General features: G+C 33.9%; 1 protein-coding gene across 2 annotated transcripts; it reads left to right on the top strand.

The window, feature by feature from the left end:
• The first annotated feature begins 3,002 nt into the window (after window positions 1-3,002).
• Window positions 3,003-16,387, top strand: LOC130821423 (ubiquitin receptor RAD23d-like). Of its 2 annotated transcripts, none has more exons than XM_057687185.1 (14): window positions 3,003-3,187; window positions 9,843-10,004; window positions 10,955-11,011; window positions 11,143-11,213; window positions 11,304-11,399; window positions 11,487-11,585; window positions 11,675-11,728; window positions 11,822-11,999; window positions 13,064-13,216; window positions 13,301-13,369; window positions 13,520-13,567; window positions 13,887-13,996; window positions 14,124-14,202; window positions 15,901-16,387. In XM_057687185.1, the coding sequence occupies exons 1-14, from the start codon at window positions 3,116-3,118 to the stop codon at window positions 16,015-16,017; spliced, it is 1,365 nt and encodes a 454-aa protein (XP_057543168.1). In that variant the 5' UTR covers window positions 3,003-3,115; the 3' UTR covers window positions 16,018-16,387. The 2 variants fall into 2 exon arrangements, with proteins under 2 accessions (XP_057543168.1, XP_057543169.1); XM_057687186.1 differs by having other exon boundaries at window positions 11,678-11,728.
• Window positions 16,388-18,754: the final 2,367 nt, after the last annotated feature.

Below are 18,754 nucleotides of genomic sequence, written 5' to 3' on the forward strand. Positions count from 1 at the left end.
TAATGAGCCCCTGGTCTCGGAATATCTTTTCCTTTTATTGTCTTTAATTTTCTTTTGATTCTATTTTGACACTTGGATGTTTTAAAGATTTTATGATAAAGGAAAATAAATGTCAGTTATTTCCATTTCAAAAAAAAAAGTTATTTCAAATTATATTTTTTTTTTTCCATCAATTTAGTCTTGGTTGCTTGCTTAGCCATCTACTTCTTCATTTTCGAAATATTTGATATGTTACGTTTATAAGCACTATTCATCGATTAAGATTATTTTATAATTACGACTAACGTGTAAGAAAAAATATAGTGAAATGAGATCTTGTTTAAATCGTCAAATAACATATGTAGCAAGTATAATACACGAAATAAGTATTAAAGAGTTGTAATTTGGTTATTCGTTTAGTTTTCAGTTGATTTTATTAAATTTGGATTTTTTTTATCATGTAAAAAAGTTGTTTGGACAACAAATTAAAGGTAAAGGAGACTCCCAACATCTCGCACAAGGCAGAGTCTATGTGAGGGATGTTTTTTTTCTGAAAGATGCGGACAAGTCATATCTGTGTCCCTCAAGCAAATAGTTAAAGTTAAAAATTGAAGTTAAAAATGTTCAACATGCAAATGTTCTATTCATTGAGCCACAAGTATTTTTGGACAAGAAATTAAAGTTAAAAATTAAAATTACTAACATTCTAACACCATGAGCGAGAGTAGTGATTGAAGTGATTAAAATAATCGGATATATCTTCCTTTGTTTTATTTGTTTTTTACATTTACTTTATTACGGATGTTAATGCAAACTTAAAAATTAAATTATTTTAATTGTAAGTTTTCACTAAAATTCGTAAAGAATAACATATAAAAATCAAAGGATTAGTTAATACTCTCGAGTTAAGCTTTTTTCCGTGGAATGAATTCATATTGTGTTGAAAATTTAGTTGGAAGTTATGACATTACATATAATTTTTTAACTTAAACTTTAGTCTACATTCTATACACCAACCGTAAGGACCTTGTAAAATCGACCAGAACAAACAATAATACAAGGTAAGATTAAATTCAATTTGTCATTTATATTCTTTTCAACGACTTTAAGATTAATGTTGATTTTATATTTAAAATATAAATTTAAATGATCTATAGAGATTTTAAAAGCTTATTTTAAAGATTTTACATATTAGCTTTTGTAAAATTAATTATTTTAATTAATAATAATTTAATTATATGTTTGAGATTTAACATATTCGCCTTTTAGAGAGATTGAGAATGGCACCTCCTGATCATTTGAGTTGAGTCGATCTTTCAATTAGTTCAACAGCTCATGTTTTTTACCAACACTATGATTACAAATCGGAAGCTTATCCAGCACACAGTCCGAAGGGCTACTAGCTTTGGGTTCATCAATACCAAAAATTTAACTTCAACCAAGAAATAACATGGTAACTTTTTTATTGAGAGTGTGTAAATATGACGACACACATATAGATCAACACGAAGAATAATTTTAGTTTAGTACGAATTTTATTAAGACACGACAAATATAGTTTTCAAAGATGGAACAAGTATTAATTTTAAATATAACTCAGCACTAAAATAGTTTATACTCTTAATTTGTACCTTATTTTTCTAATTAACTAGCAAAAGTAAAATAACCACCTACGCAATTTTATTTTTTTGGATTTAAGAGTAGCCTTAGAAGGAGGGATAGGCGGGATTCGATTCACCTTACCCGCAAAAAAAATACTTAATACTCTCTCGTTTAGTCGTTTTATTATTTGCATCATTTTTTATTTTGGTTCGTCCCACTTAATTTGCATCAATCTGACCCACCACTTTCTTCTAATTTCATATGCACCGTTTTACTCTCTTCTAATTTCACTCACACAATTCATTCACTGTGTTCACTTATTACCGACGATGTAGAGAGTAAATTACGCTTCTTTCATTCTTGCAATATTTGTTTTTTTCACGCAGTTCAATACATTAATTCAAATTTTAATATCTCTAACTATGTATAATAAAAAATTAAAAAAATGCAATATTAATAATCTTTGCAATAAGACAAATCAAACTAAATCTCACTTGACTATGTTTTAACTTATAGATAAAAAATTAATTACAAATTAAGATAGGTGAATAAATAGTGTCATATTTCTAATGTTGCAACTCATATAGAACAGAAGAATTACAACTAAAACAAAATCAACAATTCTTACTTGAGACCGTCTTTTGTAAAGATGGTTCTCAAAAGCCCAGCCCATTATATTAATTAAAAAAAAAAACTGACGCGCGCGTGTAAGTGTAATGTGAAAAGTCACATAATATATTTGGGATTATAACAATATTTATTTGGGATTATAACATAATATATTTGGTGTTATACCGGCATATATTTGGTTTATAACATAATTTATTTTGGATTATAACATAATATATTTGAAGTTATAACAATATATATATTTGAGGTTATAACATAACATGTATGGGGTTATAATTTTGGGTTATAACATAATATATTTAGAGTGTAACAATGTATATTTGAAGTAATGTATAATATATATGGAGTCGTAACAATATACATTTGGGGTTATAACATAATATATTTGGTGTTATAAAAATACTATATCCTCAAACACAGACCATTATATATCCAACTATATATTATGTTATAACCCCAAATATAATATGTTATAACCACAAATATATGTTGTTATAACATTAAATATATTATGTTATAACATCAAATATATATATTGTTATAGCTTCAAATATATTATGTTATAAACCCAAATAAATTATGTTATAATCCTCAAATATACACTGAAACCCAAATAAATTATGTTATAATCCTCAAATATACACTGATATAACATCAAATATATTATGTTATAACCCCAAATAAATATTATTATAACTCTAAATAAATATTATATGACTTTTCACATTACAATAACATGCATGCGTCAATTTTTTTTTAAATTAACATAATAACTGGGCTTTTGATAACCGTAGAAGCCGAAACAAAATCCCATTCTCTAACCGGATCACTTTCTAAAAAAAAAGGTAACGGAGTGAATGAGTGAAGAGGCTGTCCTGCCGACCACCATTAAAGCAGATTAACAATGTCGATGAAGATTTTCATCAAGTCTTTGAAAGGAAAGCATTTTCAGATTGAAGTGAATCCAGATGATACGGTTCGGATTTCATTTTTTCCCCCAATTTCTCAATTTTGTTTGTATTGAAATGCATTATTTTCACACAATCTGCTTTTTGTACTTGATTCTTTAGAACTGTGCTACATTTGTTCATAGTTTATACTTTATACCCTAAAAGAAAGTATCTATTTTGTGGTTTATGGGTTCACATTGTGTTTGATGGGCTTTTTTATTGCTTAACCCCATAATTCTGCTACTATTATGGGAAATTTCGCATTTGCGATGCCAAAAGTAAGGATTTCTACATGTTTTGTAGTGAAAGTATTGAGGATTGGGCCATTGGGGAGTGAGGAGTATCTATGTAGCCCTGTTGGTTGATTGAATGGAGATTTGGTAGTTGGCTTTTATACTGGCTTTTTGCTTTTGGCTCGTTAGATTGGTCAAACAGCCAAAAAAAAATACTCCATGTACTTTTTTGTGAGCTTTTGGCTTGTTGACCTACTTTTTTTCTAATAAACGGTCAACATTGAATATCTAAATTTACCAAATCTCCATAAACATTTGGCATTTTCGGCTAGCTTAAAAGCCACAAAACTTTTTAGCCGGTGAAACAAGCCAACTAAAAAATCCAACAACCAACAAGTAACCATGACAAAATTAGATAGTTTAGGAGAGAGTTTAGGAAGATTAGTATTATTGATTAAAAGAATACAATACAATATTACAAAAATCAGGAAAAGGAAGAATATATAACCTAGTCAGTTGGTGAAAACTAACTGAAAACAACAGCTACTGATGAGCTGGCAACAAACACAAGAAAACAAATGACTTAAGTTTAGGCAATGTTGAGTTAATATTCTCATCATCCCCCCTCAAGCTTGGGGTGGTGTATGACATGCCAAGCTTGTTCAGAAGAGGCTTTAGATGCACAGGTGGAATAATTTTGGTCAAGACATCTGCAAGTTGTTGTGTTGTGGGGATGTATTTGAGTGCAATAATGCCATCTAACACTTTCTCCTTGGTAAAATGACAATCGATCTCAATGTGTTTGGTCCTTTGATGGAGCACAGGATTTTGTGCTATGTGTAAAGCAGAAATATTATCACACTCTAGGGAAACAGGCTTTAAGTTGTCAACACCAAGCTCTTCAAGCAACCGGACTAACCAAACAATTTCTGATGCTACAGCAGCCATGGCCCTGTACTCAGCTTCAGAGGATGATCGAGAGACTTTATCTTGCGTTTTGGATTTCCAGCTAACAGGACCATTCCCAAAGAGAATAACATACCCAGTGATGGACCGCCTAGTGTCTAAACAGGCACCCCAATCACTATCAGAATAGGCATGTAGTTTAAGTGTGTCAGCTGCCTGAAGAAGGATTCCCTGGCCATATGTGGTAGCAACATAGTGAAGGGTATGAGTAAGAGCTTGGAAATGGAGCTCAGTTGGGCTCTGCATAAATTGGCTAAGAGCCAGGACAGTGAAGGACAAATCAGGACGTGTGTTTGTTAGAAAATTCAGTTCACCAACCAAGCTCCTATATCTTGTTGGATCATGAAAAAGTGGAGAGTTGTTAGCGTGGAGTTTGAGATTTAGAGGAAGTGGAGTGGCAACACGTTTGAATTGAGTAATCCCTGAGTTCTTTAGGAGGTCAGAAGTGAACTTCCGCTGAGTTAGAACAATCCCATTATCAATATATGTAACCTCAAGACCTAGGAAGTAATTAAGTCTCCCTAAGTCTTTGATGCTAAAGGTATTGTGAAGGTGGGTTTTGAGGGACTGAATGATAGAATTGTTGTTCCCAGTGATGATAATATCATCTACATAAATAGCGGCAACAGTGAGGGAAGTAGGTGTGTGTTTGATGAATAGGGAATAGTCATTTTCAGACTGGACGAAGCCTTGGTAGAACAACTCCATGGTTAACTTGGCAAACCATTGTCTCAAGGCCTATTTAAGCCTATAAAGAGACTTTTTGAGTTTGCAAACTAGATTTGGAGGAGTATTAAGGCCCTCTGGAACTCTCATATATACCTCTTCGTGAAGATCACCGTGTAAGAACGCATTGTTCACATCCAACTGAAACAATGGCCAATGTCTACTGGCAGCAAGAGCAATTAAACACCTAACTGTTGTCATTATAACAACAGGAGAAAAAGTCTCTTGGTAATCAATACCATATTGCTGGTTATACCCTTTTGCAACTAAAGGAGCCTTATATCTTTCAAGGGAACCATCTGATTTGAGCTTTATCTTGTATACCCATCTAGACCCAATAGTCTTCTTTCCAGGAGGCGGAGGCACTAAATCCCAAGTATTGTTTTGATGTAAGGCTGCTAGTTCCTGTTGCATAGCTACTTGCCATTGTGTGTCTTTAACTGCTTCCTTGTATGATGTGGGTTCACGCCAATGAGACTGTTTAATCAAAAAAGCTTGAGAGAAATTAGGCAAAGTAGTTAAAGAAACTAAATTACACCATTGAGTTGCATTGCAAATATAATCAGTAAGTACTCTGGTTGCTTGTGAGCTCTACTAGACCTACATAGGTTAGTAGTAATATTAGTGTTGTCAACATCAATTGCGTTATCATTTTCTGAAGCATTCATGTGTTCATTATGTAAAGAAGCATTATCTTGTTGCTTAGTGTCCTGTTGCCTATTGTCATGTGTAGTAGAGTTTTCATGTGTTGGAGACACATGTGAATCTTGGCGGTATGCAATAGGTCCCTGTTGCATAGGGGGTGTGAAAGACCTTTGGGTAATATCTGTTGGAAAAGGTGTAGAAACAGGAAGGTAAAAAGTAGCATATGGTGAGGTTTTTTGTTGTTTATGATGAAATGGGTAATGTTTCTCGTGAAAGATCACATCCCTAGAGATAATAATCTTTTCGGTGTTGATGTTGTATACTTTATAAGCTTTTTGCCCAAGGGTAGCCAAGAAAGATAACATAGGTTCAAATTTTGTTCTTCCTTGTTTCAAAGTGCTAACATAACATAGGCAGCCAAAAGCTCTAAGGTGGTTAGTATCAGGTTCTTTATTAAAGAGTTTTTGAAAAGGTGACATATTAGCAATACTAGAGAGAGGTAATCTATTAATAATATGTGTAGCACATAAAATACACTCTCCGCAAAAGGAGTAAGGTAAATTAGACTGAAAAAACAATGCCCTTGCAGTTTCAAGGAGGTGCTTGTGTTTCTTCTCAACAAGACCATTTTATTGAGGAGTCTCACTGCAACTCTTTTGATGATGAATGCCAAGATTATTAAAGATTTGCAATATCCGTCCCTCACACAACTCCTTAGCATTATCAGTTCTAATACACTTAACATTTTTGCCAAAGTGTGTTTTGATGTATGAAAAGAAATTTTGCAATATATGAACACAATCATTCTTCTTCTTCATAAGATATACCCAAGTAACCCTAGTAAAATCATCTACAATAGTAAGAGACAAGGTGCATATATTATATGTCTCATGGGAATATGGAACCCAAACATCAACATGTAGTAAATCAAAAGGAAAATCAGTAGTAGTATGACTAGTAGAGAAAGGCAACCTAGTTTGTCTATAGGCTGGGCATATAGTACAAAGAAAGTTATTTTTTATAGCTATAGTATTCATATCAGGAAAAAGAAGTTTCAGCTTCGAGAAGGGAACATGTCCAAGTCTAACATGCCACAATTTTGCTTCATCAAGCATTGTTTTAGAAGTGACAACAACAACTTCATCTGTCTTTAAGGCAACATCTGTAGTTTGTATTCCAGTGTAATATAGACCTTGAACCAAATTACCAAGAAGCACGGAGTTTTTCATCAAAGGGTCCTGAAGAGAGCACTTTTCCTGAGAAAACATAACAGATGCATTCCTATCTTTGCATAGTTTATAAAGAGATATTAAATTGAAATGGAAATGTGGAACAGAAAGAACATCTTTTAGAACAAGATTATTGGTGAGATTAACATCTCCAATTTTAAAGACTTTGTGTTTAGTTCCATCTAGAATTGTGATAACATGATTAATATTAGAGATATCTTGGATATTAGAAAAAAATTGTAAGTTTGTGCAGATGTGGTCAGTGGCTCCACTATCCACAATCCACTGTATTTTGTGAGAATTTAAACTAAAACAAGTGGTACCTGCTAAATTGACAGAACTGCCTTCCCCACCATATTCCTTGGTAATATCATCATTTTGCTTTTCTGCCTTGCCAAGAAAATTCAGAAGTTTAGAAAATTGTTCAGAGGTCATACCATACTGTTTACCTTTGTTATTTTCATCCAAGATTTCCAAGGCATCTGAGTATGCAGCAGCTGCATACTTCCTTGCTTGTGTATTTTTGTTTTTACCCGGGTAACCATGTATCTTAAAACATCTCTCAATTGAGCGTCTTGAAACTTTGCAATGCTCACAAAAATAATACGGTTTCTTTGATCCTGTGGCATTCTGATTTCTGTTGTTGAACCTTTCATTGTATCTTCTTCTATCAGCAACGAAGACAGTAGTCTCTCCCACGACTGGTGAAACTTTACTCAAATCCTTGTGACTCTCCTCTTGTAAAAGCATCCTATATACCTCCACAATGTCAGGTAGTTCCTTTGTCATTAACAAATTATTTCTAACTTGATGGTATTGTTGATCCGATTTCATCAAGAAAGTCATAGTTCTTAGATCTTGTTGTATTTTGATGAAATTTGTATTAGGATGACAATTGCAAATAGGTAAAGGTCTTAAGTCATCCATCTCATCCCACAAGGATTTTTTACTTTGGTGAAATATTTTGCTATAGACATTTCGGGTTCTTGAATGGTATTAATCAACTTTTCTTGCAATCTATATAGCTGTGAAGAGGAAGGACTCCCAAATCTTCCTTCAAGATCACTCCAAATATCACTTGCAGTTTTAAAATACATTACACTCTTGGCTATGCACCTTTCTAATGAAGCAATCTACCAACCTATGACCATATTGTTACATCTTTTACAAGCCTTTTCCAAACCTAAGATCCATCAACAAAACAGAATTTATTTTTTGCATCAAGACTGATAGCCATTGATCGTTGCCAGTCAGTGTAACATGTACCATCAAAAACCATTTAAACCAATTTTGTACCTGCTGAATCTGAGGGGTGAAGGTAGTAAACACACTACATGGATTTTGTGTTTGATCATTGTGAGAAGGAGTAGTGTCTGCCTCATGAATTTTTGCCATAACTATTCAAGAAACACCAAGAAAGGAAAAAAGAAAAGAAAGAAGATACAAACAGAAAAGAGAGACTTAGGTTGTGGTAAGCTGCTCTGATACCATGACAAAATTAGACAGTTTAGGAGAGAGTTTAGGAAGAAGATTAGTATTATTGATTAAAAGAATACAATACAATATTACAAAAATCAGAAAAAGGAAGAATATATAGCCTAGTCAGTTAGTGAAACTAACTGAATACAACAGCTACTGATGAGCTGGCAACAAACACAAGAAAACAAATGACTTAAGTTAGATTATTTGTAGACAATGTTAGTTGATATTCTCATCAAACCGTCAATTGCCAAACAACCCTAGAAGAAAAAGAATGAAAAGAAATGTGTAGAAATGAGGAATTTCTGTGCTGTGATATTTAAACTTTATCCTGCTCTGTGTAGGATCCTTTTTTATAGCCTTGGCTACAATCTACATACACCCAATTACACCAATGCCACAAACTGGTTTCTATGGTGGAGTTTTTTGGTCCAATGTAGACAACCTTACTCTAAGAGTAACTCATACGAGACCTTTGCATGGGTAGAAAGGTCCACACAATGAGTCTTAATAAAAGAAAAGAAAAGGCACACATTTTCAGCAAATTTGACACGATCTCATTTCTCAACTTTGGTTTTTAGAAACCTCACTTTTGTAGTTAAAATAGTCACTTGGGATTTTAAATGTCACATTCTCGACCTTTGTTAGTTTAATTCTCACTTTGTAGTTAAAATAGTCATTTTGAATTGTAAACTACCACATTGTTTGACTTTATATCCTCATTTTTTTGTTAAAATAGTCACTTTGGGTTTTAAACTTGGTGCTAAACAACTAAAGTAAGTATTTTTTACATCCAAAGTGGCGCTTTTAAAGAACTAAAGTGACCAAAGTGTCAATTTTAACATCCAAAATGACGTGTTAAACATTAAACAACTAAAGGTGAGTATTTTATTACGAAATTTGATGTCTTGATCAATGTTAGTTGGAATATTTAGCCCAATTTTAGGATTGACCTATGGTGAGATTGTCCTAAATGAGAATTTGTGTTTCTCTAATTTTTTTGGTAGTCATGACAAAGAGGTTATTTCTGCCTACAGTTGCAAAGTCAAATTTGATGGTGCGAAAACCATTCATTTCCATGTTGTACACACTTTATAATTGTACCTAATTTCGGAAGAAATAATGTTCATATTCAAACATATGTAATCTCACGTTTTAATGATAAAACTTTTGTGGTAGATTTGAAATAAGTTCAATCTCCAAACAAAGAGGTGAGCACGGTAAGATTATCCGTCGTAGGTTTCCTTGAATGTGTTTTCTTTTGATACTCATCATGTCACATATGGTTTTCGGGATATATCATTCGCTACTCCATGGCATATGCAAACCTTTTTGTGTTACTCACTACTAATGATTTATTTTATATTGCTTGCTGCTGTTTGTATGGTCATGAATATTCCCAGGTTGGTGCTGTCAAGAAAACTATTGAATCTGTCCAAGGAGAAAAAGCCTATCCTGCTTCACAGCAGATGCTTATTTATCAAGGAAAAACACTCATAGATGGAACTACACTGCGGGAAAATAAAGTTGCTGAAAATAGTTTTCTTGTTGTCATGCTGTTTAAGGTATCTTGTTTTTTCATTGCTCTCAATCAACAAACTGATGTGTGATTCTTCTGATTCAGTTGCTAGGAATTTGTGGTGCTGTTGAGGACTACTCTTATTTCTATTGTAATTAGAATCTTCATCAGTCTTAGGTTATTCCTAGTAGTCCTAGCGAGTACTCTTGATTGCAAATAATCTCAGGTAGAACCAGTTTCATTCTTGCACATAAGATCTAAATGGCTATCACTTAGGTAGATTTAGGAGGGATAGGATCGTTGCATGTATACCATGTTATCCTTGTTTAAAAAAGGTTACTTTGAATAGACTCTTGATTGCAAATATTTATTGCGAATATGTTTGGAAATTTTAATTTGGGATATGTGCTCTTAGTAGGTTATTTCAATGTTTCAATATTTTCTTGTACATAGTAAGCAACAAGCTTTTTGAGTAAAGTTGGGCATATTTTCATGATATGTTTTTGCTTCCTCACATGATATTTTGACATACTTTTTGTTTATGTAGAATGTTAAGAATTTCTACGTAGTCAATGGAATATTGTGTGCTAAAACAATGTAATGGTTTTGATGCCATGGAGGCTCCATGATATTTTGGCTTGATAATGCTCTGAATTTTTTTTTAAATATTTACAAGTTTTAGTAATTTACATCACATGAAAATAGAACTTAGATTTATAATTTGGAATGCGTGCAACGATTATTGAAAAATCCTGCAAGGCTTCTACGTTTTTTAAATGCTGGTGAAGATATTTATCAGGGTAAAGTAAATATAGCATTGGTGCATTTACATTTTAAGGTTTTAATTTGTGCTATGTGTTTAACATTCTGTTAGTTGATTGAAATAACAGCAATGTGAAAGGGGATTATCATTGAGAGTGGATTTGCATTTAATGTTGTATTTTCTACTTGTACTTATTCACTTTTCCATTAATACTGAATGATTGAGGACATCAGAGTAAGAGTTCATCTGGGAGAAGTTCGGTAGTGGCAGAAGTTACGCCTACAACCAAGGTAGGAACAACTTTCTGTTTTTCATGCCATATGTTGTCTCCCTTCTCACCCATTTCTCCCTTATTTTGGTCTCCATTTTGAAAGCTACTATAAAGTACCTTTATTTATTGAAATATGTGTTTTACCTTTAGGATCCTGCACCACCTATGACACTTGTTGAGGCATCTAATAAACTTCCACCTACTGTGACTGATGCAACTCTGTGAGTCTTTCAGTTCTATACTGTTTAGTTCTTTCAGCACTTTTGGCAGGAAGTTAGTTGTCTTATCATGTAGCATCTGCATGTTTGCAGCCCTGCATTATCACCTACATCAGCATCAACACCTGAGTTTCCTTCCGTTGAGGAATCATCTTCTACACCTCCAGTTACTGTGACTATTGCATCTCGGTGAGTCCTGCTGTTATTTAATGTTTAGTTCTTTACATTTTTGGTTGAAGTTCATAGTCTGATGGTGTAGGTCTGCATGTTTGACAGTGCTACTGATACGTCTAAATCATTGTCAATAGACTCAATACCCAAGCATCCTCCAGTAACCTGTAATGCACCTCCGATGATTTTGACTGATGCATCCCGGTGAGTTCTGCAGTTAGATGTTGTATAGTTCTTTCAGCATTTTTAGCTCGAAGTTTTTAGTCTTATGGTGTAGCTTCTCCAAATGTTAGCAGCCCTGCTTCCATGCCTACATCAGTTTCAGCTCCTTTGATTTCATCTTCTACGTAAGTATCTATAGTTTTCAAACTCGAAATTCAAGAGCTTCTGTTGTCTTCATTAAAAGTATCTTATTTGTTTTGAAACTTTTGTTGATGCAGGTCAATATCTGATGCCAAGGGTCAAACAACTTCAGGTACTCAATCTGCAAATGATCTTGAGAATACAATCCAGCATATAATTGATATAGGCGGAGGAACATGGGACCGAGACACTGTTACACGTGCCCTTCGTGCTGCATTTAATAATCCAGAGAGAGCTATTGGATATCTATATTCTGTAAGTTAAGATCCCTATCGTTCCCGGCTGCATCTTTTCACGCACTTGTGTAAACTCGTCCAGTGCCCAGTTTCAGTTGGGTAAAGCATATTTGACATTCTTTTTTGTATCATTCATCAGAACCAAAATAGTTATGCTGCTCTCCTACATTCTCTTCACAACACATTCCTGGATTCTGTCCTTGACTATGACCTATTTTCTTTTAAAATTACTATATTTATCATTCAATCTATTTTACTTAAATGGCCTTACCTATCATTTAAGAATCTCTCGACATAGCCCAATGTGAGTTAAAGTATCAAGCATGAAAAGTTTTTTGTGTTGGTATTACAATCAATTTTTTGTTCTATTTTCAAATTTCCCCAATCTTTTGGATCAAGGCTCTTGTTGTTGTAGTTGTTGTACCTATTTTGAATATCTTTATAAAAAGGAAAATTGACTAGAACAATCCCAACTCTAAATGGTCTTTCCACAATAATCAATTCACAATTAAAGATTATTCTGAGACCTAAAAGAGCTAATTTTTCTTAGTAAAACGAAACGAGCTTTATTTAGCAAACTATGATTGGAGGTAGAGAAAAAAATGAAGTTTTATTTTTAAAAACAAAGTTCAAAGCTTTGAAATATTTTGCAGTCACTTGGGATTGTTTCGAGAAGACACCCAAGTTGGGAAAATTTTGGATGATCCACATTTTGGAATATTTTGTGAAGATAAGTCGTAGTTAGGATAACTTTCGACAATTTTTTTTTATAAAATACTACACTTACAGAGAAGTGGCATGTATAGCATTTTTCGCTCATGGGCGTTATTGCTTCATTGGCTGCTCATTTTTTGCTTTACCTTATGATTGTTCATGGACTAGTTCATGATTGTCCAGAAACCTACAAAGGGTTGTGCCATGAGCTTTTCAAGGTCTTGAAGAAGGAAAAACACGTTTCAAAGCGAACCACCCCCCCTTTTTAACTAAGGATGATCTCAGGAATTCTTTGTGTTTGCTAGAGTATACTAATTTTTTTTCATACATTTTGTTCTTTCTGGTATGCTTAGTTGCTTATTGTTATAGGGTATTCCTGAGAAAGCAGAAGCTCCCTCTGTTGCTCAATTTGCTGGAGATGGACTGCATACGAATACACCATCCGTGTCTCAGCAACCAACATTGCCTACATCAGTACCTTCCAGAAGATCTAATGCCGGTTCTTCAAATATCTTTCCTCTGGTATGTTATGTTTGATGATTTGGTGTGTCATTCTGCTGTAGGCTTTTTCTGGGTCTCAACTCTCAACTTCAAATTTGGAAGTAGGGATTTTTCAGTCGGGGCTCTTCTGCTGCTCCCACTGGCGTGCTGGATTTTCTGCGTAACAGTGAACAAGTATGTTGTCTAATTGTCGAAATTAGTTTGATCTTTAATGTTCATCGAATACATTACTTCATTACTTGGTCATCTCCATTACTTAGGTAAAATGGAGATTTGAGGCGGGAAAAGCTGACATTTTATGTAATTTGAATATTTTCTTTTCAGTTTCAAGCTTTACGAGCTATGGTGCAAGCTAATCCACAGGTCTTGCAGGTATTTCGTTAAAAATGATTCGACAATGGTGTTAATATCATTTTCTCTTTATTCCTCTTTTGGGAAATTTACATCAAACGTCTCATTTCCTTATCTAGCAAAATTTTTCCCTTATGCCCTTATGAGATCTAACTATTTATACAATTGTCATTAAATTATTACCTTTTCCCCTACTTACTCCCCCCATATGGTTCCCCTCGCCTTTTTCCTAAAACTGGGGCATTATCAAATGGACATTTGATTAGAAAAGGAGGAAGCATTTTATAATCACTCGTCTCTTGCTCTTGCTGATGCTTGGGTAATTCCTTATTCATGTCAGCCCATGCTTGAAGACTTTGGAAAACAAAATCCAAACCTGATGAAACTTATACAAGAACATCAGACTGAATTCCATCGTTTGCTACATGAGCCCGTTAAAGGTGAAGAACGGTAAGGATCTTGAGTTAGTCATTTAGAGGTTAGAATGCCAACTGAAGTTGGTTGTCATTTGCTAATAGCTTTCCACTTTTCCCTGCCCTTGAACATTTTGGCGATTCGAGTCTCTAACTTATTTCAGGAAGTTACTTGAGGAACTTACTGCTGCAATGCCTCATGCTATACAAGTTACAACTGATGAACATGCGGCCATAGAACGGGTAAGTCCTCATTGGCTTTTTTGGGATGTTTGTATCTGTTTGATCTGAAATCCGAATAAAATATGTATGTATAGATCTCAGGAAGATAATTTGAATCTTTCTGTTGCATATCGGAGAGTATGTTTGTACAAACACTCTCCATAATTGTAAGCCCTAATACATAGATCCTTTGATAACAAAATAATCAATACTTAAAGAATGTTCTGATTGTTCTTGGTCAGGTTTAAGCATTGAGTTAAATGTAGTTCCTTAGTGTGTTTTACTAAGCATAAATTCTTAAATAAGACGGTCGCATGGAGACTATCTGGCTCATGTATATTTAAGCAATTAAAATGATCACATACAGTTTTAAAGTGATCAATTAGAAAAATGGGCTAATTATATGGGTTTATCTCATGGTGACGGACTCGTACAAGTCGAGCTGTTTAGAAAGGGCATGACTGTGGGAGGCAAATGGAAATTCCCCTCATTAAAGACCTTTTTCAGATACTTTTTCGTATCTTTTCTTTTCCAGCCATTTACTCACTTCATTAGTGCTCCTTTCTGATGGTGACAGCGACTGTGTTGTCTTTGTGTGTGCATAGTACAAAAACATGGTATCTTACCGGTCGAGTTGTAAAGGTTTGTAAATTTACCGAATCGATACTATCCACATCAAAGGTGAAAGAGAACTGTGTTCAAGGAATATCTCATGGTCTTGGCTTCTATATAAAAGATATGACAACAACATCACATCACGACTATTATTATAACAAATCTTGTAGGTGACCGTCTGACCATGAAACAATCCCATATAATTAGCCCATTTCTCTATTTGATTTTTTAGGTTATAAGTGATTACTTTAAGGTTAAAAGTGATCACTTTAAGGTTAAAAGTGATTACTTTAAGGTTATATGTGATCACTTTAAGATACTAAGTATACATTGGGTCAGCCCAATAAAGACAATCTCGCTGTGGGACCGTCTCCTTTGAGGATCTGTGTTATTATAATTGTGACTGAAATCATGTTTAATGAATTATGTGTAAAGTGGGAAAGGAAGTGGGAAATCAGAAACAAGGCACCCCAACAGCTATTCACACTTACTCCAGGTTAAAGATCAAGGGAGATAATGTAGTCACCACTAGACAATTTGTGGGTAAAATGGGAAAGGAAGCGGGTACCTGTTTACTTACTGTTAGCAAGTGGTGTAATGCCTACAGGATATGCTGCACCCTGTTGAAATCCACATTAATATCACATTTTTTTCTAAAAGATTCAGAAAAAAAATTTAATTAATTGAAATAAAGACTAATAAACAATTTTACTGTTTTATTTGTAGCATTAAGGAAAGAAGGTTTGGGAAAAAGGGTAGTTTGAGTTGTCTTATAATTTGTTTTACCCATTAACATATGCTATTTTGCATAATCATGCTTATTATTTTTTAGTGCTTTTCGAACTTCCTTATATCGCGTCGACTTACATTGCCTTCTTTTAGTCGTTTTCGAATGGGAGAAACCCCATAGTAGGTTTAAGCTTAGAAAATAATAAGATGAGTTGAGGGGCTTCATTCGATCGCAGCCTACTCGTGATGAGGGTATTGGTCTGCCTTCTTTTCCACCCTTCACAAACCCTACCTTGGACGAGACTCATTAGGATGATGATGATGATTAAGAAATAATGACACGAGTTGTTTCTTTTTTATCCCTTTGTTGTGCAGCTTGAAGCTATGGGTTTTGATCGGTCTCGTGTATTAGAAGCATACTTTGCCTGTAACAAAAACGAGGAGCTCACTGCTAATTACCTTGTTGATCATATGCACGACTTCGAGGACTAAATAGTGCAACCGGTGAGAATCGGGTCTTGTCTCATTTGCAGAGCAAGTAACATTTCCATGAAAGACTCGGGTTTGATTCTCATCTGGCCTCCTTCCCCAAGCCTTTCCCGTAATCCAAAAAAAAATAGTGCGACTGGTGATGATTCCTTAGTCCTTACGATGTGCTCGTCGAGTTCTGCAGTTTGTATTTTGCTATCCATGTAAGTGTTGCATATATAGCTTATGCCTGAGGCCATATAACCTGTATATCTTATTAAAAAGCTTAAGCTTGTACTGTCAAGTGATATTGAGATACTTATATTATGTTGCCCACCCCAGCTACTTTGTACTGGATTAATTGAAAATAAATATTTTCCATCTTTGCCTTTCATTATATTTGATCCGGTCGAGTTTGACCTAAGGGGTCATAATTTTATTATTATCTATTCTTATTGCTATTAAAATTTAAAAAGTCAAAAAATATTGTGTAAATTTTTCAGTTGAATTGATTTTTTTTCATATAGAGCTAAAAATAATTTTTCAAATCATAATTATGAAATATTGACTCAAACGATCAAAATTGTCATAAAAAATAATTATTACTTGAAAATATTGATGTAGAATTTAAAAATTTACCAAATTTCAGAAAAATGGGTGTGGTGGAACAGATAAATTGAGTTGCATTCAGTCGGATTTTCGAGTTGGGTTATAATTTGACATATCTAATTAGTCCCTTCTAGTTCATGTATTACCAATGTAAGGTTTTGAACTACATCACAATCATCATCTTTCAAATTTGTTACCACCCTACTCTCTCTAAAATAAATAAATAAATAAATAAATTGAAAATTAATTTCAATGGACTATTGTCTTCAAATTAGCATAACTTCAAGCATTTGAATACCATTGATTCAAAATTATCTGGATGATGTTTTATACATCTAGTTTTGAGTTGTGAAGAACTCAACTCGAGCATTTATTAGCATTTTTTAAAATATTCAGAATTCTATTCATTTTCTATAGACCGTGGGATTTGAGAGAATGTAGTGGCATAGGGAAAAAGGGTTAAGAAGGGGTGAGTGTAGTGAAACATAATTTGCTATTTAGTTTATTTTTTAGATTTACAATTCGCTCAAAATGACTCCAAAATAGCCTAAAATCGATCATAATTCAATTTTTTTTTTATTTAGGATTCTGGAGACGATTAGCAAATTATGTAGCACTGAATCAACATACAAATCGAGCAAGACTCAAGAATCAGTTAAAACCTTATAAAAGGGACCAACATACACACAACATTCAATCTGACGTCAACGGGATTTGGCTTCTAAACTAGTCTCCCTAGACCTTAGACAAATGACACAAGCAAGGTCACAGTCTAAGCTTGAACACTACCTAAATTTTACTTGATAAGTTAGGTTTGGCTTTTAGGGTACTTCCCCCTGATATGGGCAATTGTTGGAAGGTGGTAGGTGGGCAACAAATCTTATGAGATAAATTCATACAATCAACTTATTTTTCTAATTGATTATTTTAAAATCACAAATAATCACTTAAGGGACTAATTGGTAATACATGAACTAGGAGGGACCAATACCGAAGCATATAACCATAGCATAAAAAATCAAATTAAGAAGGATTTGCAGGCATAGAAAAATGACAAAAATTCAACTTTTCACCAATAGAGAATTCAGCTTAAAAACAATTAAGATTATTTATCTTGCATGGTGAATTGGTGATAGTGTCACACGTGAACCTAGAAAGAAGTGGGGCACGCTGGCACGCTGGTTACCCCAGCACAACCTGCCTAAGGCAACACCCGTGTCATGGCCTAGCACGCTACAAAAAAGTGTAGGTGGGCTTTTGTTCGAACCAACCACAACAAATTGAGTATGTAGGCATAACACGACCCGTGGCATGAGAATGGCCCACGAGCCATACATGTTAGTTGGCAAAAGATTGAAATAAATAAGATTAATTAGCATTTTAATTCCAATTATAAGATTGGGATAAACTTATGTCCCAAAATAAGCTTCCGTACGTCCAAGCCTAGCCTCGGGTAAGTCGCTGTTAGTAACAGCGACTTAAGGAAAAAAAAATAAAATAAAATAAAAAGTTGAAAGTCACTGTTAGTAACAGCGACTTATAGCTTTATATTTTTCCAGAATCCTTCTTCTTCCTCACTTCATTTCACGATTTACTTTTCTCCCGAAATTCTCTACTTTCTCCTTCTTCATTCCAACCTTGTAAGGATCTTCATTCCTTCAACTAAGGTCATCAAGTTTCAAGTTTGTACCAGTAATTAGTGCTGTAGTCTTCTTAGATCGATCTAAGGTAATTTTTTTTGGTTTTTTTTTCAATATTCGAAAAATTAGGGTTTGTTGTGTTTTAATCAATTTTCACATTAATGTAGGTTGACAAGCTTCCAATTACGTAATTCTTCTTGATCTACAGCTAATTGAGGTTCGTTTTTATTATAAATTTTTTCATTTGGTGGTGAATTTAAAATGTATTTCATGTGTAGTGGGCATTTACACTTGAGCTCTACGATTATGTCAAATGTAGTTGTTATTTACATTGATCCTCACTTTTAAAAGTTTGTTTCAGAATTATTAGTTGAATGTAAAATGTATAGTGGTCATATATTTATGAAGTTGATGGTGATGTTGATTTTTTATGTGTTGTTGTAGAAATGGCTTCATTTCGTGTCACCGTTGTATGCTTTCGGAATGGTTCAATTCGATCAACTAGTAATAAT

This window comes from Amaranthus tricolor, chromosome 8, assembly GCF_026212465.1.
Source record: "Amaranthus tricolor cultivar Red isolate AtriRed21 chromosome 8, ASM2621246v1, whole genome shotgun sequence".
NCBI lineage: Eukaryota > Viridiplantae > Streptophyta > Magnoliopsida > Caryophyllales > Amaranthaceae > Amaranthus > Amaranthus tricolor.

Coding starts and splice junctions, on each gene's coding strand:
- LOC130821423 (XM_057687185.1), top strand. CDS start 3,116: ATGTCGATGAAGATTTTCATCAAGTCTTTGAAAGGAAAGCATTTTCAG. Junction 11,729..11,821: donor CCTTTGATTTCATCTTCTAC/GTAAGTATCTAT, acceptor TTGTTGATGCAG/GTCAATATCTGATGCCAAGG. Junction 13,217..13,300: donor CTTCAAATATCTTTCCTCTG/GTATGTTATGTT, acceptor ATTTGGAAGTAG/GGATTTTTCAGTCGGGGCTC.